This window comes from Equus przewalskii, chromosome 31 (assembly GCF_037783145.1).
Source record: "Equus przewalskii isolate Varuska chromosome 31, EquPr2, whole genome shotgun sequence".
NCBI classification, from domain to species: Eukaryota; Metazoa; Chordata; class Mammalia; order Perissodactyla; family Equidae; genus Equus; species Equus przewalskii.
Window position 1 is genome coordinate 16459568 of NC_091861.1, and position 23050 is coordinate 16482617.

At 39.1% G+C, this 23050-nt stretch overlaps 1 protein-coding gene across 1 annotated transcript in view; it reads left to right on the plus strand.

Annotated features, from left to right (window-relative positions):
• USH2A (usherin) overlaps positions 1-23050 on the plus strand; it is a 746622-nt gene that overhangs the window by 591622 nt on the left and 131950 nt on the right. The window contains exons 52-56 of the mRNA XM_070602521.1: positions 21-225; positions 6076-6273; positions 6794-6948; positions 8953-9151; positions 22646-22753. Of these exons, the coding sequence (XP_070458622.1) occupies positions 21-225; positions 6076-6273; positions 6794-6948; positions 8953-9151; positions 22646-22753 (865 nt within the window). The remainder of the gene's footprint in view (positions 1-20; positions 226-6075; positions 6274-6793; positions 6949-8952; positions 9152-22645; positions 22754-23050) is intronic.

Here is a 23050-nt window from a genome sequence, read left to right on the forward strand (position 1 = left end):
ATCTCTAACACTTGACTTAGGAACCCACAGAGTGCCGGACTCTCTGCCCAGCATCCATGGAAGCCACAGCGCATTGTGGCAGGTGTGATTTCAACTTTACCAGTCACGTATGTACTGTGATAAGAGGATCTCACAATTCTACGGGGAAAACGTCAATCGAAGAAGTATGCTCATCTGCGGAAGAGACAGTTCATACAGGAAGTGTAAACACATTCTCCTTTACAGGTAACAGAAAGGGAGCCCCCTGCCCCTAGCTTAGCAGGGGTAGCGAAAAGCTACAGAAAATACAGATTAATTTCTCTCCAACATCATCTCCCTTCTTAACCTACTATCAATTAATTCCATCATACTTGTGGTCCAGCTAGTTACAAGACAATTAAAGGCATAATCTGGATTTGTTCAAAGTTAGTAGTTTAAATTTTTTTAAAGGCTAACTTTAAATAAGGATGTATAGTATTTTAAAGTAAATCTGTAGAGAATGAAGAACAGAGAAATAAATAAGTTATGTGCCCTTTTATGGTGTATCCTGTTAATTTTCAATGAGCCCAAGTTTCTTTCTCAAAAGTTTGAATGCAGACTTTCAAGAAACGCAATGAATGAACGTTGCTATACTTGCCAGGAGAAAAGAGGAAGGATCCTGACTGATCCATAGTGAGACCTGGCAGCATTATTCTGACGAAGGGGCGGACGACTCAGTGTAAAGTCAATTTCCCTTTCCTGATCTTGGGTCTGGGTCCAGAGTAGGCATGCTCCCACAGCCTGGTGTTTCCCCAAGATGGCCATCATCTGAGAACAATAACCTTCACAGTTATTGAAAAGATTAATTTCCAAGCCCCATCTCGGCCCCCACTGAATTAGCCCAAAATAGTGGTTCTCAGGCCTGGCTGAGCCAAGTGAAAAACACTGTAAAGTTTCGGGTCATCCTCAAAAGAGTTCTGCCATCTATTAAATTTTTATTATTCATCCATTTACTTAAGTCCCTACAGAGTTTGTTTCTGTCTTTTGAGAAATTAAGTGTGAGTGTGTAGCTGTGTGTGTGTATGTACATATATATATATATCATCTACAATCAAACAGAATACTTTTAAGTGACGTAATTCAAGCAAGCTAAGGTTAAATAAACAAAAAACTGTTCTATTCTATCAGGACTCATTATTCTGCCTTGTATTCAACCAATGATGGGCGATGATGGCAAACCTCAGGCATGCAAAAAGTAAGGCAAGATACTTGGATGGGAGAGCATAGATTAAGGAGGAAGGAAGGAATAAAGTTTATTGACCATTATTTAGTTCCAGGGCTATGCTAGGTGCTTTAAAACCTTACGTTAATTTACCCAGAAAGCAATCAGGTAAGTATGATCATTTCACAGATGAGGAAACTGACACTCAGATCTGTGAAAGTAACTTGCTGTGGTAAGAAGTCAGATTCAAACCATGTCATCGTCAAGAGCTGCAGATTGACAAGACTCCACATGGTAGAGGTGCTCGTTTCAGAGAGCTCCAAGCCTCCCTCAAGCTGTTCCTTCCACCTGAAATATCCTCCTTCACCATCATACTCAAGGCCTAGGGCAAGATTCATGTCCTGGGTGCAGGCATCCCAAGTCCAGGCCCCTGTCTCCTCTGTGTACATCGTCACAACATTCACCACCTCACCATGTGTCTTATGCATTCGTCCCATCTTTCCTATTAGATGGAAATATCCATGTGAATAGGACATCCTCGTTCACCTTCATTTTGGGCTTTAGCACACTGTAAGCATGCAAAAAAAATACTTACTGGAATACATTTCATTGGGAGAGGCCTCAGGATAGAGGCCACTTATCTACCCCTCCAATGTCCTCCCACCCCCAGTATAGATTTAAGTCAGGGACCCTCATTTAAAAATGATTGGCTTTCACGACTTAAGTGCCCATTAACAGATGAATGGATAAAGAATATATGGTATGTATCTATCTGTCTGTCTCTATATATGGATACACACACACACACACACACACACACAATGGAATAGTACTCAGCCATAAAAAGGATGAAATCTTGCCATTTGTGATAACATGGACAGACCTTGAGGGTATTGTGCTAAGTGAAATATCAAAGAAAGACAAATACCATAGGATGTCATTTATCTAAAAGATTTTTTTAAAAAACTATAACAAACAAACACATAGATGCAGAGGCCAGATAGGTGGTTACCAGAGGGGAAGGCAGTCAGGAGAGAGCAAAAGGAGGACAGGGGACATTTGTATGCTGACGGATGCAAACTAGACTTTTGGTGGTAAATACAAGGTAGTCTAAATGGAAGTCGAAGTATAACGATGTACACCTGAAATTTATATAATGTTACACACCAGTTACCTCAATAAAAAAATAAATAAATAAATTCCTTTCCAACTATGAAAAAAATTTGAAAATAAACTTAAATAAAAATGATTGGGTTTCCATCTAAGACAGTTCCCTACTTTTATCTGCTCTTTGTAATCAAGGTCAAGATTTTGAAGGGCTTTTGAGACATATTTGCAATAGCCTTTCCAGCAGAGAATAGATGTTTCCACCTAATGATATAATATTATGAGGGATTTTAACATCCATATTTCCTATTTCTTTGCCTACCAGAAAAATACTATAAATCGCATAAGAAAAATAACAAAATTTTCTTTCTCATGAAAAAAATTAAGCATTCAAGTGATGCTAAAACAAATTCTATTGAGATCAATTTAGACTAAGAAGTCAGCCTTTTTTAGAAACTTACAGTTAAAAACTGGTGCTACCAATGCTGATCAGAATTCATTCATTCATACAGTCATTCATTTATCAAAAAACAATTATTAAATCCTTGCCAATAACCAGTTACTATACTAGGACCAATAGCTAGAAAGACAAACTAATTTCCATCAGGAATTTGAAGACTATATGAAAAGACAGGAAAATGAATACGTAATTACACCATAATGTGAGAAATGGTGTGCATGTAAGTCCTATGATAAAAGTAAGCAGAGGATGCTTTTGAAAAGGACTGCCAAGACACCTAGCCCACATTGGAGAGGTTAGGCAAGGCTTCGAGAAGGATATTATGCCTGAGTGGAGAACTGAAGGACAAGTAGGAGCCTGTCAGGTTAAGAGAAGGTAGGCAAGGCAGACAGCAACATGTGCAAAGGACACAAAGCAAGAGAAAGCCCAGTAGCTTTGAAAAACATGTCCCTCAATACGGATGGAGTACCCATAGGAGAGAGAAAGTCATGGAGATAAGGCCCCAGAGCAGGGCTTAGATTGTGACGGCCTTTTACTCCACGCTAAACAATTTGGCTTTATGCAGCAATGAGTAAATACTGAATGAAGCTTTTTAACCAATGGGATGACACAATCGCATATGCATTTTTGAAGGATGACTCTGTTGGCTAAAGAAATGATTGAAGACAAGTATGTATGGGACAATTAAGCAATTAAAAGTAAATGTTGAACATATATACCCCCAAAAAACCCCAAACCCTCTGTTATTGGAAGATTAGCCCCATGTAACATACAGAACAATATTGAGGTAGAGAGTCTCAAAAAAGAAAAGTGGTTGTTGCCAGGGGTGGAGGGTAGGGGGTGGTAGAAACGTGTAAAGGTGGTCAAAAGCTACAAACTTCCAGTTATAAAATAAATAAGTTTTGTGGATGTAATATACAGCATGGTGATTATAGTTAATAATATTGTATTGTGTGTTTGAGGGTTGTTAAAAGAGTATATCTTAAAAGTTGTCATTACAAGAAAAAAATTATAACTATATGAGGTGAGGGATGTTAACTTATTCTGGCGATCATTTCACAATATGCATATATCAAATCATTATGTTGTCCTCTTTAAACTAATGCAATGTTGTATGTCAATTTCATCTCAATAAAACTGGAAATTTACATATTTTAAAAAAGAGGAGTTGGGAGCCCACCTGGTGGCTATTGATTAAGCTTGAGTGCTCTGCTTCAGCAGCCCCAGGTTCACAGGTTTCGATCCCAGGTGCAGACCTACACACCACTCATCAAGCCGTGCTGTGGCAGCATCCCACGTACAAAATAGAGAAACTGGAAATTCTGGCAAAGAAAGAAAAGAGCTCCGAGAAGTGAGATTATTGAGGGGAAGCAAAATTTCAACAAATACTTACTCATGTGAAAAGCAAAAGTATACTTTTATGGCCTGGGAGCAATTTTGAAAGACCAGGCCCCACAGGAAAACAAAGACACAAGGAGGAAAGAGAAGAGAGTAAAAAGGAGAAGAATGCAAAGCAGTAAAGGAAGGAATAGGGCAGCCCGCAGGGAGAGCTGCCACCACTGAAATTGGAAATGGCAATGTGGGCTTGAAGACTATGCAAGAACAGTTACTAGCAATGTATAGTTTAGAGATTCAAAAATATATGACCATCTGTGGGCAGCTCAGTGCCACAGAGTCATTCAGGGAGCCAGATTCCTTTCATTTTTTGGCTTATCATGCTTCTGGTGCCGCCCTCATCCACGTGGTGCAGCCTGAGTTCCCACAACATCCTAGTTCCAGCCCATCCAGAGGCTAAGAATGGTCATGGAATGGGACCAGCCTGATGGCATTAGCGCCACTCATCAAGCCATGCTATGGCAGGCATCCCACAAATAAAATAGAGGAAGATGGTCACTGATGTTAGCTCAGGGTTAATCTTCCTCAAAAAGGAAAGAAAGAAAAAAGTAAATGTCTGGGTCTCCAACGCATATGCCTCCCCCTCAAAAAACATTAAAAAAAAAAAAAGAATGCCAATGGAAGGCAAGTGATTTCCTCTAAAAGGTGATACACGCATTGCCCACATCACTTCCATGCTCCTTCCGTTGTTGAGATCTGAGTCATGTGACCACACCAACCTGCAAAGAACACTGGGAAATGTAGTCTCTAGCCAGGAGTTCTCTGACTAGGACAGCAGGGAAAGCTGGGGACCCACTGATGGTCATGACAGATACCTTCTTACCAGGGCAAATGGAAACAGAGGATTCTCCCTTATTTGTATAGCAATTTACATTTTATGATGTTCTGCCACATAACTTATTGCATTTTATTTTCATACCAATTCTATAAAGTAGGTAGAGGATGGTTTATTGTAAGGAGATGCATGTAAAGAGAATGTGATCAAATAACCCAACTGGATGGACTGAGCATCAAATCTGAGTCTGATGGCGACAGAGCAGGTGGTCAGGCAGCCAAGGAGGAGGACCTGCTCTTCGGATCCTCCGTCTGAGAAAGGGTCCTCCAGAAACCACCACCCAAAAGTACAAATGTACATACATAGTCAACAATCACAAGATTAAATGAGTGGAAAATAGATTCAAATAATTAGACTTTCAAGTAATATTTTTGGTAAATTTGTAGCATTTGTAATTCTGAAGTTATTGAAGTTTAAAACCAATCTAAGACTTTTGGGACCGTTGAATCACATGGATGATTATCTAATAAAGGTTTTGCCAGTCCCAAAAGCTCAGCAGGTCAGTTTTGTTGTTTTAACTAGACTGGTTGTTTTGGTTTTGGTCTCAATTCTGGCTTGTAGGAGGACGGAGATGGTTTATAGTGGAGTGTGCATTCATTTTTCTTCACTGACCATGATAAGCTAAATTTCCAGGCCTTTATTTCATAACAACTACATTATAACTCATATAATAATTTAATAAAGTAATATTAACAATGTAATCATTGGTAAAATTTATAATAAAACTGTAAAAGAATGTTGGCAAATCTGCCTCACACAGAAGTAAAGAGAAATGAACTTGTGAAGCATTAACGCTTAATATACATTAGTCTGGAGCTTATACTTTTCACCATTTCTTTAATGCGTTCATATTTCTCTGTTCAGAAAAGGTGAATTCTATTCTACACAACTCCATGTTTCTGCGCCTAACAAACACTTAAAATGTTTTTTTGTGATTTAGAAAATAAAAATATTAAAGTGTTATTTACACAATGGGATTAGAGCACTAAGCATTTATTTTTAAAAGTTTGAAGGTTTTGACATTCACTTTCAATATGATGGTAAAAAATTAAAATTAAAACAAAACCTCACTGTCCGATTTATTTTATGACTTTCCAGATAGGAACCTGGAGCCCTACATGACATATGAGTACAGGATTTCTGCGTGGAACAGCTATGGGCGAGCATTCAGCAGAGCTGTTAGAGCCAGCACGAAAGAAGATGTACCTCAAGGAGTGGGTCCCCCCAGGTGGACCAAAATGGACAATCTTGAAGATGTGATAGTCTTAAACTGGAAGAAACCTATACAACCAAATGGTATTAAGCTACTTTTAAAATAAAAAATAACATAATCTTGTAAATCCATAAGGAAATTGAAATGAATGGAATCTACGTTTAATTGGCATGCATCTAATCACTAAAAAGTATTTGTTGATAAAGGGAACTTTAGGTACGTGCCAACTAATCCATTTTGTGAAATAGCTCTCAGAAATTTTTAGCCCCAAAAATTTTTTGCTTGAATCCCAGCGTATATTTGAGCTGCTTTTAAACAAGCAAAGCGTGTTAAGGAAAGGCAAACTAGTTTTAATATTGAAAATTGATTTGTTTGTTAGTGAGGGGAAATAAACAAATGACTCTTTGATTATCTATGTCAAGAATCCATCCCCATAAGTGTGGGTATAATTAAGAACTGCTTGAACATAGCAATATAACAGCAAATTAAAACTAAACAATGGTAGAGTATCTCATTTCTTCAGAACGCTAAGACGTGTAAGTTGGTTGCAAATAGTTAAAATGATGTGGCACTCAAATACAGGCATTTCTCTGCCTCTTTTAGGTCCTATTATTTACTACATTCTTCTCCGAAATGGAATTGAACGCTTTCGGGGACCATCACTGAGCTTCTCCGATACAAAGGGAATTCAGCCATTTCAGGAATATTCATACGAGCTCAAAGCTTGCACAGTTGCTGGCTGTGCCACCAGCAGCAAGGTAAGGGGAGTTTGCCCAAACTCTGGACAGAAGTACCCGTTCCGAAGACTATATGAATGTCCAGGTTGTGAGTGATTCTTCCAATGACAGAAAACAATGTCCTCCTCAAAATGGCATTAAGTTGGGTGTTCGTGTGGCATCTCTACGGACTGCTAATATTTAAGACTTAAAGAAAAATCACAGGAAGAGAGATTTATCCAAATAGTGTTTCATTAATAAACAAAGAAAACTTGCACCAATATTATTCTCTTTATCACACTTTTCCTCCAGCAGCTATTTTTAGATGAGTTTCTATAAATCCATAATAATTCCCAAACCATTCCTCAGTTTAAAAGGGTTTCTATTTAAATATCATTTCAACGATAATTACCTGCTCTTGAAAAACATAGAAAAGGGCAAAAGAAGCTGGCCTAGAAAATAAAATAGTTCCAAGGCTTCTGCAACAGCCTTGGCAAGAAATAACGAAGACTGGAACTCAAGCAACAGGGGTCAGAATGGAAAATATCAGAAAGATACAACAGATATTGGGGGACAAACTGGGGGACTACAGGACTTGGTAGTCAACTGTATGTGAAGGAATAAAAGGGAAGACTCATGGATATTTTCAAGATATCTGGCTGGAGCAGTTTGTGGATCATGGTGCCATTGTGCAAGCAAAGAAAAAAACAAAAGAGGAAGAAGTTAAAAGTAAAGAATCAGATTAAAAATTTTAAAGTTCTTAAAAATATGCTTAAGAGAAGGAGCAGATAGCAGAGTGGTGGAAGAAAATATTTCCACCTTAAGTGAAAATGTCTAGTCAGAAGCTGGATTAAGAAGAGACTGAAGTTTTCTAGAAAGATCTATGAGGGATATTGAAGCAAGGAGTTTGAATGTGGGCATCTAAGGAGAATAGAGAGAGAGACAAAAGCAGAAGACCATGAATGGTGAGCATTGGGAACGCTACCTAATGAAGAAAGAAAATCCACAAAAGCGACTGGGAAGAAACAATCAACGAACTTAGGAGGAAAATAAAGAGGCATTTCACGGAAGCCAACCTAGCCAGAAGAAACCCAGGAGAGACAAACACACATGACAGCTCTGATTCTTCTCATGTGGTTAAAACTTTAGAACAGCATCTTCACATGCTCTACAAGAACCATCCAAATAAAACATTCACTCAGACAGGTTAGCCACAGTGATTGTGTGCAGCTTTTAATTCAACAGACGCCGGGGAACAGCTCTGAGCGTGCCGCCATTTAGACAGATGGCGGCTGATTGACCCAATCAAAAGTTAAGGTCCAAACAGTCCTAGAACAATTCTGTGCTTTTTGCACAGACGCAGCTCATGCCTACCAGATGCCCAAATGATTGGTTAAACAGTGGAATCAGAGTCAATTCTATGAAAAAATAAATGCAGCCCGTTTTCCTCCAGAATTATATTTGGACAATGTTGAAGAAATAACTGGTTGATTTATCCAGTTTTCCTTCTCACTTGGTTCTTTGCCTCAAACATTGATGCCGATGCTATAAAGTCATCCTTGGTTTCTTAGGAAGAGTACAGAAAAGTCTGCCCACTTACACTGTTCAAAGCATATTATACGCGAGCAAGTTCACATGTGGGTTTTGCTCCATATTTACTGGTGCTTAAAATGTACAAAATCAGGCTGTTAAAATGCAAAGACACTGATGGTCCATATGGGAGAGAGTTATCAAGAGTTCTCTAGTAAGACGGTCTGCCAGCCAGATTTTACTTGTTTAAATTGAGGGCTGTACTGCCGTCAAAACTGTTGTTGAACCTGTTGTGATAAATGGTAGTCTGAGACTTAATGTAATGTATTCAAGGTCAGATTTCATTGTTTAAATAGGATGGGAGGGAAAGAATAAAAAAAGAGGACTGTTTCTTCAAGCCCCTGCTAATGATATGCCAGGCCAAACAACAACATTTTAAAACAAAAGTGACATTCTCATTGATCAGAATACCTAGTGTACTATTACAATAAATTGCTGTTTAATTTCTGTTTTCAGGTAGTTGCGGCTACGACCCGAGGAGTTCCGCAGAGCATCCTGCCACCCAGAGTCACAGCCACCAGTGCAGAGACTCTGCATTTGATCTGGAGCGTCCCTGAGAAACCAAATGGCGTCATTAAAGAGTATCAGCTCAGGCAGCTTGGAAAAGGTCTCATCTACACCGACACCACTGACAGGAGACAGCATACGGTCACAGGTGAAAAAAAAAAAAAAGGAGGAACGCCTACTGGAGGAGTCTGTCATTGTGGTTAGGGAGGCAAAGCAGCCCAGCATCCCAGGGGTGTGCGTTTGATATATGAGGTCACTTCGAGAGGACATGTTCTCTTGACATATGGTCAGGTCCCACTTATCCATGCTAATAGAAGAGCCCACACTGGCAGCAATAAGCCACAACAGCAGATAACTTCAGAAATAATTTATATTTGGCTTTGATATGCATTATGTGTAGGGTTTTTGCATCAGTATTAACTTGTTTTTTCAGACAAACAGTAAGATGCATTTTCATTCCCCAAGGATGTGCTCATAGATAAGGGGATGAGGATAGCCAGGAATGTACTGGAAGGCAGAGGAAAATCAGCCAGAGTCTAACATTTATCTACTAATTAGGTAATTAATACACATAATAGTTGACAGTTGACTGTGACAATTTGTTGTTTTTATTATTATCATTAATTAGTAGTAATTGTATTATTTTTATTATTATAACATTATTTATTATAATTAGCTTTAAAAATATAATAATAGGGAGCCAGCTGGGTGGCGCGGTGGTTAAAAGTTCTCACGTTCCGCTTCGGTGGCCCAGGGTTCACCAATTCGGATCCTGGGTGCAGACCTATGCACCTCTTGTCAAGCCATACTGAGGCAGGTGTCCCACATATAAAGTAGAGGAAGATGGGCACGTCTTCCTCAGCAAAGAAGAGGAAGATTGGCAGCAGATGTTAGCTCAGGGCTAATCTTCCTCAAAATAAAAATAATAATAATAAGAGTACAGCATAATAGTAAAACGTTAGATAATTACTAGGAGTGACTATAATAATAATTAACTTGTTTTAGCTCGAAGGTCACTTCCAGAGAGCAGGGAAGCATTTTCCGACTTCCGCAGTCTAGAGGGCCTTCTCTAAGACACCGCCGTGTCACCTTGTTGTGTTTTCGTCATAGACCTCTGGCTGCCTGATATTTCCCTGTTTGTATTTTATTTGCCTTTCTATGTCTTCCGCCTGCTGGAATGTAAGCTCCAGGATTGCAGAGACCTTCTCTACCTAGTTCAATACTGTACCTCGAGCACCGAGAACAATCCTTGACACATCAGTAGGTGCTAAATAAATGTTTGAGGAACAAGTGAATTGCATGTGCCAAATATCGTCCAAGCACTTCTCATGTACTATCTAAGTTCATTCTCACCCCAAACCTAGGGAGTAGAGAGAATTATTACTCAATTTTACAGAAAAGAGTATTTTGAGAGATTAAGTAACTTAGTTCATTATTGGGATCTGTTGAATCATCCTGAACGGTCGTGTCAGTTTAGATCCTGAGACCACAGGCAAGAGTTGACAAACTTTTCCTTTTTCCCTGTGGTCAGCAGCCTCCCTTCTCGTGAGTCAATGCTCTCCTCCCGTTGGACCTCACACCTCGCAGGGGGCATTAATATTAGAGTTAATGAAACTCACAGAGAAGTGCAGAGAGACCTGGAAGAGTGTGCCTGAGTTTTCCTTAAAGGAGGCACAGGCTACTCTACACAGGTGGAAAAATAAACTCGTAGTGATTTGCTCTTAATTCCACAATTCCCTGACACACAAGCGAGCATTCATTGACAGATATCCGCTGTTTTCCAGAAGTACCATGCGCCTGCGGAAGGTGCTTAATAAATATTTGCAGAGCAGCACATTTCATTCCTTATCTGAAGATCCTGCGCCAAATCAATGATAATAGGCATGAGAAAAGCCCTCATCAGTTCAGATGATCAAATTTCTTCCTTATATCTCATTTCACTGAAAATGAAAATAATCACGCATAATTGAAAAAATGTTGTTTTACACAATAAAAACTTACATTTCTATGGTGCTTTGTAATTTTAAAGAACTCTTTGCATTTTGACTCACTTGATTCTCATCACATCCCTATAAGATAAGTGCGGGATTTGAAAGATGAAGATGAAATCTGACCTACTTAGGGTACCCAAGGCATTCCCTGCCTCCATCTAAAAGGAAATCTGAACAGTGTTTCATTCCAACTGGGTGTTGCCTGCTTGCTATGTTCTAGATAGTACACTAAGCGCTCTAAAATAAGCTGGCTGGTCTTAAGAAGCTCCCAGGAATAGGGAGCACTGACAAGTTAAGGAGGAGCTACAAATACAGTGAAATTGATGCTACAACAGACATGCCCCAACATACAGGATGCAGAGGGGAAAATTAAAAGAATGACTTGGAGTGGACAATAAATGTTAGTTAGAGAGTTTTGAAAGCCAAATTAAGGCACCTTAACACTTTGTATCAGTAAAGATTTCATAACAAACTGAGATACAAGGTTAAGAAATGTTCTTCTTCTTGCAATATCTGCCTGCTTAACCAGCACGGGCTTTGGACTGTTGCCAACTGTGCTGGTTTGCATTGTTTAGAAACCAGCATTTATATGCCAACAGACCAAAGTCAATTGTAATGTTCAAACCAACAGGATTGAGAGCCTCATCAACTATAAAATAATGCAAAGGTTTTTCTTTAAGCGCCTTCATTCCACCAGTTCTTTCTTCCGTTGTCATTTTTAATCGATGTTTTCACATCAGGGGGGATTTCATACATGTCACTTGATGCCAGAATTCATCTTTTATTAGAATCAATATTTTCAAATTTTTTTCCATGGAATTTTACTTTTTACAAAATTATAAAATGGAAAGAAGAGGCTGGTCTGGTGGCATAGTGATTAAGGTTACACACTCCGCTTTGGCGGCCCAGAGTTTGCAGGTTGGATCTCAGGCACAGACCTACACAATGCTCATCAAGCCATGCTGTAGCAGCATCCTGCATACAAAATAGAGGAAGATGGGCACAGACGTTAGCTCAGGGCAAATCTTCCTCAAGCAAAAAGAGGAGGATTGGCAACAGATGTTAGCTCAGGGGCAATCTTCCTCACCAAAAAAAAAAAAAAATGGAAAGAAGCCATTAGAATTCATTTGGTCCATCCCTCTGTACTGTTTTAAATAGATTTAGAGAGTACTTCACTTTGGTTTTACAGACCTAAAGAAAGATTTCTTTGTGGGATAAGGAAATAGGCCCTCATTCAACAAAACCTTACAAAAAAAAGTATGGAGCTACCTATACGCAGTTCCTATGGGGCAGGAATGGTACTAGGCATTAGATAAGCTAAAACCTGAGGTCTACATAGTATTAATGCTTTTTATCTGCCAGGGAACATTCAGTTCCATGGTTAGCTGACTGACCAAATTCTAGTACAGAAGGATCTTATGATGTGAATGACTGTTTCATTGAGTTTGTGGGGATCAGAATTTGCCACCCCAAAATGTGTCTCTTTGGCTTGATTATTTTTAAGGACAAAAGACTCTGAAAGAAACTTTGACCTTCCCCCTAACTGCCTAAAAGTTTTAAGATAGAAGGCCTGTTTCAGGAAGAGAACTCTAGGTGTGGCAGACAGGAAGGCAGGAAGGCCCATTTCTATCAAAGTTTTCTCTTGGGTCCCACTGTCTATAGATGGCTCAGCAAATATTTGTTTACCAGACATTTGCTTTTCCATCTTCATGTGAATTACCTTCCTCCCCTTTGAAGTCCCAAACCACTACCCACAACATGTTCCTTTGTCTTTAACTCAAGATGGTATTTAAGGTGGTGGCTTCAGTCGTTTTGGCAAGTTAATCCGTTTTCCTGGGTTTCTCCCATGTATGCATGTTATTAAATTTGTTTGATTTTCTCCTGTTACTCTGTCTCATGTCAATTTAATTCTTAGAGCAGCCAGGAGAACCCAGAGGGTAGAGGAATAGTTCTTCCTCCCCTTCAAGTTCATAGAATGAACTAAAATAATCACATTTATTTCAGATTCCATCTCAAATATTTGATGGAAGAGCTGCTTGAACCCCCTGGGATAAATGTTTGGATTTTCTCATCATTTCCAAAACCTTGGCATTCCCTAAGTAACAGTGGAACACTAATAAAGCTGTAGCGCAAGTCACCCTGGAGCCTGAAAATCTAGGTCCTTAGCAACGACAGGAGGGAAAGCGAGCACCTTGCCTCTGCCCCATTGTCTCCATGCTGATTTTTAATTACATCGAAGCTTTAGAAACACGATCCCGTAAATGCTTTGTGGGAATAGTGGCGCATGCACTCATCATGTGAAATCCATAAATTGCTTATAATCCTCTCAAGATGTTAAAAAAAAAAAGCATTAAGTAATTGAAGACAGGAAGTCCTCAGTTAATTATTTAGAGGTGTTATCAATGCTTTAAGTAAACTGAAGCATTTTCTGCTATCTCACTGAGCTGAATACCATAGGGACAAAGGAGAAGCAGCCATCAGCTTCTCACATTCGCTAATGCAAACAGCGCATGGCAGCTTGTCAATAAAAGACCTTTTCATATCATTTATTACTGAACATGTCCACCAACCTGCACAGAACAATTGGGATGTCAGTTATGGCATTGTTTCTCTTTGGGTTACCACGGCTTCATACACAGGCCTCCTAATGTGGGCAGTGGGCTAGAGGACAGAGGGAAAGGATTAACTAAATAATTAGGGCCACTGAGAACGACATGAATTAATCATGTCCTCTTTAGCAGCAGATATGATAAGGGCTTCTGTGTCTCTTAACTCTAGGGGGAATGTTTTCAAAATAATTCATTAAAAGTTGCTCAGCGTTACATTTCACTTAAGAGGGAAGACTCGCCAGCACTGAGTGAGCAAGGAGACAACAATTTTTCTCTTAGAAGCTCGTGGAAACCTCCTGTGCTAAGATTGCATAAACCCTAACGATGCTGGTTATAACAGAACAGGTACTACTAATGTGCCGACACAGGCATTGTACACATCAGTTTTGAAAAAAGAGAACATAGTTTGACCATTAATATCACAAAATGTGGAAATTGTTTATAAGAGGATTTTACATGTAGATAACTCTAGTATGTGCTCCACAGCATCCTAGACTTCGCTCTCATGGTATGTGTTATGCTTTATCACAATATCCTTTGTTCTTGTCTCTGTTCTTCAACCAAGGGGTGAAGTTTTTAAGGACAGAGACAACAGCCTCCTGTTTGTCATTATATCATATATACTGTGATAGGCACCTATCACAGTACTTACCTTATACGAAGTGTTCAAAAGAGGTTTTTGAATGAGTGCATGTTGAATAATAAACTAGTATGTGAAAGATTTCATTTCATTTTGACCAGATACAAAAAATATACTGTCAAACACATGTCAATCTCAAGTAGGCGTGGCTACATACTTGGCAGGGCCCAGGGCAAAATGAAAATGCAGGGCCCCTTGTTCAAAACTTAAGAATTTCAAGACCATAGAAGCAGAGCATTGAATCAAGCACAGGCTTCTTCTAAGCATGGGAGCTTGGGTCAGCACAGGTCACATGCCCGTGAAGCCAGCCCTGATCTCTGGCAATCTGGATTTATTGGCAGTGTATTTCTTTAATTGAAACAGGGAGGAGGAAAACTAGGATGATGATCGTGTCCTCAGACCAGCTTCAGGAACTGCTTCTGTATCTGTGTGTAACGCTCTGCCCTGTGTTTCCCCCAGCTACGACCTGACCACTGACCACCAAGCCTCAGACCTGTGAAAACTGCTATAACAATTCATTTTATTGCCGTTTTTCCAACTGTGAGGACAACTTGATGCCTGACAACTTGCCAAAAAAAAAAAAAAATAGCACAGCATCAGCCACTATTTCTTACTTTTTAAAAATATTCTTATAGATACAATTTTATAGCCAAAGAATTATAGTCAACAGCTGCTTGGACACTCATTTTCCAAGGAAAAAAGTTTCCTCTGAAATCCCAGATATTCCAAGGTGCTTTGTCTGGGCGACCACGACTTCTGTTTCATCCCAACAGTTCTATCCAACACCTGCTGGCCGTGAGATGCGTGTCCTTGTTGTCGAGCAGTCCAGCAGCATCAGACTTTGCTGCCACTTGATGCCACATTTTGTTTCTAGAGAACAACACTCTGCCTGAAAATGTAGGGTAAAAGTGGCTCAGTCTAGTATAGTACAACACCAGACTCAAGAGAAGAAAAGTATTTGTTAAAATAGAGTTACCAAAATCAAAAAAAGGGTCTTTCCTTGGACTGTCTTCATAATAAGCTTAATGTTGATCTGTATTTGCAAAGAGTCTGCCAAGGACATAACTCGTCTATGAAGTGCTTCTTGGGATGAACCTGATCACTAAAATATTGGGTAGAGGGGCCTAAGCTACGGCTTAGAATTTCACATAAAATATACAATTAAGAAATATATAATTACAAAATATAGAATCATGCAAATAAGCCTGTAGCAAGTAGTCAGAACCAAAAGTTATGAAGTTATCTCACAGGCATTTACATTGCAGGAGCCCCTTTGTTTTGATGTATTCATGCCCAGTTCATAGGAGTTATCAGCTGAACTCATACTTTAAAGCTTTGATACAAGAAATGGACAGTGCCGGTGGCAGCCCACAAGGGGGCAAGAAATTGACTGGCTTAAGTGGGATGGAGAGCTGCTGAGATCACATGGATGGTATTATCAAGAAAAGGGGACTGTAGCATGTGAATGTGTGAAATATTTTGCAATCAAATTTTGTGAAACAAATCATGATCTAAATGTGTCTTAGATATCTCTAAAGTAACTCCAGGGTGTCTTGGTGTTTTAGTTTTGAACATCCATATTTTCACGTAGCATCAGATTAAACTAGAATCCTGATATAGCTCTCTTCATCGCAGCCAAGGTTTCCAGTAGATGTTGGAAGTTTCTGGAATCTCCATGAGCAGGGATGCTCTGGAGGGGATCAGTTGGTGAGATATAAGGCAGATGAGGGCAAAAGAAACTCTTCCGGGCAGCAATTGATTGGATGTGTGTGTGTCAGATGGGCTGGGCCAAAAATCACGTTTGGGTGAACCAGTGCTAGGACTGGTTACTTGTCCCCAGAGTGTATAATACTTGATAACCACCTTTAAAAAACTTGTTAAAGTAACCCAGGCCTCTCAGCACTTGAACTAATTACTAACAAAGTTGATTGAGGAACTCGTGGAATTACGTATTATTTAGGACTGGTTGGTAATTCTCTAGAAATTAACGGATGACAATACAGAATTACTGGATGAATGTTTTGAAGTAGCCTTGGCTAAATTATAATGGGCAAAATGCCTTTTCCTAACTTTTTATCTGGAGATTAAAAATTAGAAACAAGCTGTTCTTTATAGAGTACATCAAATGTAACTTACATAGGCATGGGTTTTGTTTTCCAAATCATATTTTTATGATCCATAGGCAGAGTTTTTGTGGTCCCTTTTTAACACACATTTACTCTTGAAAGTGATGTTACTTGCAAGTGTAATTGTAATGAGTTTGGCTATAGTATGCCTCTTTCCTTTAAAAGAGAACATGATTCCCTATGGGAAAATTCAGGTAATTTACAGCCACGATAATCTTCACTATACTGAAATGTTAGATACTTGGCTTTTCTCCATGCATTTGCCTTTCTCTACTCTACAACTGTTATTTCCAGCTCTTTCAATTTGATGCTGAGCTCTTGAATGATGTTTTCTTTTCTCCTTCTACTCCTCGACTTCAGGATTAAGTTATGGTCAGAACAGTTCCTTTGAGACATCTCTTCAGTTCCCTCTTCTCATTCAGATCAATTCATGAGTAGTTTTCAATTGGCGTGCCCTTTTCATTGCCTGTTGCTAATATTTCACATATGTCTCATTTTAAGGACTACCAATAGAGACTTACTTAAAATGACAGCAAATTCCAGTTGAAATGTGTTGATTTTATTGAGTTTTACAGAGTCATACATTTGAAAGGCCGTCCAGTTCATGTAAATCATCTATGCGTGATGGCAGTCTCTGCTTTCCTTACAGATTATTTGAAACGCCTGTTAGTCATCCAACCCTAACAAGATGAAAAAATATAAGAGCTAAGAAATAGAATACAGAGAATACGGATTCAGATATTGCCTCCCTTCAAGTTAGTCTGTAGCCCAATTAAGCAATCTATGCTATCATGCATACAGATTTGGAAACTGAGGCACCCAGAGGTCAGAAAACTTGCCCGTGGTCATAGTTAATAAGTAGGTAAGGACTAGAACTCAAATAGTCTAACTTCAGTCTCTGCCCCTTAACGGCTATGCTGTACGGCCTCAATGCGTGAATTGCGTCAGTATTCAAAATGGAAATATTTCAATATATATTCCCACTTGAGTTTTTTTTTACTCAAAGTTTCACTGGGCTTTGAGCTGCCTATGTCATCGCTTTCTTTACAAGGCTAAGAAGCCTGACCCAATTGCTCTGGGCTACAACTCTCAGCCCAAATGCCCAGATTTCTATCCGGCCTCCCCCTTTCTTATCTCCATGATCATTGGTGAGTTCCTCCAGCCCTCTATGCCTTAGCTCCCTTATCTGTAAAATGAGCAGATGATAGCAGTACCCCAGCCAGTTAGTGAGGGCTTCAATCATGTTAATGCCCAGGAAGTGCTCAGAAGGCCTGCAAGCAGTGGGTGTTTAGTAAACTTTAGCTAATAGGTTATTTATTAATCTAGTAACTGACTTCCTTGAAAATAGCTGCATTTCTCATAAAATATATTTAATTAATGTATAAAGTCCAGCTAAAAGAGGAGTAAAAATGGAACAATAAAGGCCCCTGAGTTTCATTTTTTCTTTTAATTTATAGTTTTTGTATTGACTTTGTTTGAACCAGATCATTTTAGCATATTTCTTTTATTTCAAGAATAGCTACAATGGTTTCTACCATTTTGAAGTCCTTCAGATGCTGTTTAATCTTCGGAGGAAAGGCACTCATTAAAAAATTTCAATGTATCTGGCTGTAGTTCATACGTGACAGAGAGAGCACAAGGCTTGGTGTTAAAGTCATGAGTTTCTTCTGTGGGGGATCAAAATTGGCCACCCCAAAATGTATCTCTTTGGCTTGGTTATTTTTAAGGACAAAAGACTCTGAAAGAAACTTTGACCTTCCTCCTGTCTAAAAGAATTTAAGATAGAAGCCCTGTCCCCAGGACAGGCCACCATCATAGATAACTCTGGGTATTGGTAGACTGGGAGGATCCTTGCTAAGCTCATTTTTATCAAAGTTGTCTCTCTTGGGTCACATTGTCTACAGATGGCTCAGCAAACATGTGTTTACCAAGCATTTGCTTTTCCATCTCCATGTGAATTGCCTTCCTCTCCTTTGAAGTCCCAAACCGCTACCTCCAACACCCTCCTTTGTCTTTAGCTGAAAATGGTATTGAAGGTGGTGATTTCTGCCATTTTTTCAAGTTCCTCAGTTTTCCTGGTTTTCTCCCATGTATGCATGTTATTGTTATTCTGTCTCATGTCAGTTTAATTCTTAGGTCAGCCAGAAGGATCTAGAGGGTAGAGAAATAGTTCTCCTCCCCTACAGCTCCTACCAGGGCCGATCACTTATTCACTGTGTGATTATTGGGTTCTCTGAGCCTCAGTTTTCCCACCTGTGAGGCGTGAATAATAATTCTTGTTCAGTGTTATTCAGGGTGAAACTTCTTCACCTTTCTCCAAACCTTTTCATGTTGCTGCTAATTCTCTCTCTCATTATCTTATAACTCTTTCTAGCTTGTGTAAAGACAGACCACCTAGGACAGCGTAATAACAGCTCCTGATGGTCCCCATGTGTAACATACAAGATTCTGAACCTGTGGGTAGGCAAGTGACATTTTTAGTAATTATCATAATAGTATTATTTAGAACTCTTTTTCTTGCAAGTTACAGAAAGCTCAGTTCAAACAAGCTTAATAAATGGACATTTATTGGCTCATGAAACTAAACAGTCAAGTGTGGACTTTGGGCATGGCTGACTCAAGGCTACAAAATGATGTTTCCAGGAGCCAATTTCTTTTCATCTCCGAGCTCTCCTCCATTCTGAAGCTCTATGTGGTGAAAGAAGAACAAACAGCAGGAAAAATCAAAGTTGTGGTTCAAGGCGTAGCTTTCACTGGCCTGAATGAGGTCACAGACTCAATTCCGAGCTGATAACATTGCAAAAGGAATGTGGAGCTGTTTCCAGGCCTGGGTCACATGTACACTTCTCAATCTAGGCAGAGTCAACTCTAAACAAAGCACAAACATTGATGGTGGTAAGAAGACTGGTTTCTCCAAGGAAATTTGAGTTTTGTTATAAAAAGAAATCTGAATGGACTCTTGAGGGTGGATATAGCAGATGTGGAGTTGCATGACACAAGCTGACAAATGTCATTTGAAATGAGCCTGAGTATTTCCACCCTTGCCCCATATAGCCCTTAAAATTGGCCAGCATGCCCACATTTCAGGGGCAGACACAGCTCTTAAGGATAAACTGCCTATGAATTAGACTAAGTCCATCCTCCTGCCCTCCTTCACTTGAGGTCTCATGTCTCCACTCACACCTTTCTGGTTCTTCAATCCTTGTCTCTTTTCTCCAGTTCACCACGTTCTCTCCTCTTGATTTGGTGATGTCTTTGAACTCTTCTGACTTCCTGACCCAGGTCTTCTACTCAATGCTCAGTTCTACATCCACCCCTTGATTCTGGTACTCCAGTAGCTTCAAGAGACGTATTCCTCTACTAGCCCCGGCCCCATATTCTGCTAAGGCAACCCATCCCATCCAATTTATACATTGGTAACAAACACCTTTGGCACACATTCCTCATCTATCAAAAATTCCTAAAGGGTTAGATGTTCCACTGCTGTACCATCTCTCAACAGCTGTCTTCTAGTGTTCTGGGTTATATATAAAATGGATGTCAATCAACTCGCTCCAGAAAGATTTTATAAAGAAAGGACGATTTCTATTCTTATATACATTAATTTTCTTTGTAACTACTATCCTCATTACAAATACCCTCAATCTTCTAACCAACCTTAGTGTACCTCTGTGATGACAAGTTTTCTCTTCCGTCCCTAAGACCCATCCTAATATGTTCTTCAAAAGTCACTGCATGTCTGAAACCAGACCAGCCAGAACACAAAATGAGGAAGAGCATGGGGGCTTTTTATGTTTTTTTTTTGGTCAGAATATTCCAGAAAAAAATCAAGTATTGCTTCACTCTTACCAGCCATACTTAAGTCTGGCATTCAGAAAAGATCTATAAAATATTTATAGTTCATGAATTATATTAATTTTGTTGTTATTTTAATAATACTCTGCAACTAGAGAATAATCTCCTACTCAGTGAAGTAGATGCTGTGGGGAGGGGTACCTAAGGAATTCTGAGGAAGGACCTCTTTGATCAAATCACACTCATGATGAATATCATGAATATCATAGCCTTGTAGCCCTGACGTCCTTATGGAGCACTTTTATGGGCTCAGTCTTCTTTAAATAATATTTAACAAACATTGAACACCTAAAATAGGCACTATTGGGAAAAAATAATAATAATTCAAAAAAAAATACTCGAAGATGCCATCCTTACTCTCAAAGGGCTTACGTTCTAAGTGAGAAAGTAAGCTATTCAGCTGAAATGGTGTTACAAGGGTTAGGACCCCATTTTTTAGCAGTGGAAGTAATGAGGGGACACCGTCAGGCTAAATCAGCTTGCCACTGCCATCTCTGACCTTCAGGAAATTGGATATTTCCTTCCGTTTTCTTTTGAGCCCTATGTTTTGCAATCTTTAGCATTTTCCCATAAGCTTTTATCAAATGTACATGGCTTGGGTATGGCTTAGATCTTTCATCATATTTCTCATCTGTAAGGCAGGTAAATATCAAAATTATGTAAATCCTCCATAGCAACCAAATGGAAGATTACAATCAAATAAGTATCTCCATCTTATCACTAAAGTGATAAGGAGACACAAAGGGCTTTGAAGCTGAATCCTGGAGCAGCTCCAGCTACAGAAAATTATTGCTGTGGCAGAGAAACCAGATTCTAAATGAACCAGGTAGTTAATTTTGTCATTCATTTAACAAGCATCTACGTGGTGCCTGTCACTATTGGAAGGATACAGTGGTAGGCAAAACAATGGCCTTGCTCTTTTAGGGCTTGCATCATATGGGGGCGACAAACAATAAATAAACAGACATAATAAAACATTGGATAATGTTGAAGACTATGAAAGAAGAAAGTAATTTGAGGGGATAAAAAGTGCTGGGTGTAGCGTGTAGACAGAGTGGTCAAAATTTTATAAATGTATTTGGGCAGAAATTTGCATAAAGTGACAGAGTGACACTGAATGTGTGTGGAGAAAAAGTCACTTCACCTAAAGAACAAAGTATGTAAAAATGTAGTTCAAAATTGTGAAAAACAGGTACAATAATCATTAGATCCATGTTATAACTTAGCACAATTATTTGACATGTAGACTAAGTCCTATTTTAAAGAAAATAAATGTGAAGTTTTGGCATTGTTTGAATTCCCCCAATAATCAAGGCAAAAAATGTTAGCTTCACTATACCCCTTGTTGATGCTACTGAGTCTTAAGGTTGCTTCTGCTAAAACAAAGTACAACTCTAAGGAACCCATTTCATCTTCTTAACGGCCTTAGAAGCTGGACGATTCCCCATTTTACAGATCAGTAATCAAGGCAAAGAGAAGCTAAGTAACTTGCCCAAAGTCACCAGCCACGGACTGGCGAAGTCTAACAACATACAACTTCTCTTGTAAATGGATTATCATTCCTTTTTTTCCCTGCAAACTTATTAAGTAGTTATTGGGCTGTATCATATTGTGAATACAAAAGAAGTAATAAGCACTATGCCCTCATCAAATTATATTTAGTCTATGTGTAAAGACACAACCAATGTACCCTAAAAACTACAGAAGCAAAGTGTGAGGTGGTCCAGTATGGGCACATGTGGTGAAGGAAGACAAAGTTTAAAAAAAAAAAAAAAAGAGTTCGCTGGTGTTAATATGAGCTGAATATGGCTTGGGGTTAAAAACTGTTGACTCGAACTTTCTTTTTATTTTTTCCACCCTTATACATCTAAGAAGCAGTTGCAGAAAGTGGATTGGTTAGCCTGGAGAAGAGACGGTTCAAGGGGGATTTGATAACTGTCTACAGATATTTGAAGAATTGTCACGTGGAAAAGAAATTAGATTTGTTCTACATGTCCCTAGGGGTGGAAGTGATAGAAAGAGTTCACCACAATATAAGGAAGGACTTTTGAACAAAAGGAGAGCTCTAGAGCTTTCTAAAGGTGGAATGGGCTCATTGGGAGACCGAGTATTCCAATCGCCTAGGCAGGACAGCCTCTCCAGTGACATGTTGTACAGGGGAATCCAGAGAAAGATGGATGGACGGATTACACAAATTTTAAGATCTCTTCTAAGGCAGAGAATTTGTTATTTTATCAGTGATAAATGAAATTTCTGTTAGTGCTGAGCTGCTAAGGAAGTCCCTATCTCCATTCGAGAGTGTTTTCTGCTCTTAAAAATTTTTGGATATCATATCTGCAACTCTGCATGTTCCTTCTGGGGCTTCATTGATAATAAATAACCCTCTCAAGATGTGCTTTATCTCTTCTTTGCTCTTTCTAGGTCTCCAGCCATACACCAACTACAGCTTCACACTTACAGCTTGTACATCTGCTGGATGCGCTTCCAGTGAGCCTTTTCTAGGTCAGACTCTGCAGGCAGCCCCTCAAGGTAATTAAAAAATACCCATGACTTGGGAGATGAAGTTTTCATATGGCATTTTGAAGTGAACTCCAGGAACTCTTTCCTTTCAAGCAAAGAAGAAGGAATAAAGTTGATAGGTACAAAATAAAATAATCTTCTAGGTTCCCATTCTTCAGGTTTGGTAAAACTATAAGCCTTCCAAGAGAATGTTTGCTTTCAATTCTTTAAACCTTTTGGGTTTGGTTTTCTGCGAAAAAAAAAATATGGATATATTGTTATATACTTGGATATGAAACTCCTCAAAAAATCAAAAGTTAAATCTAT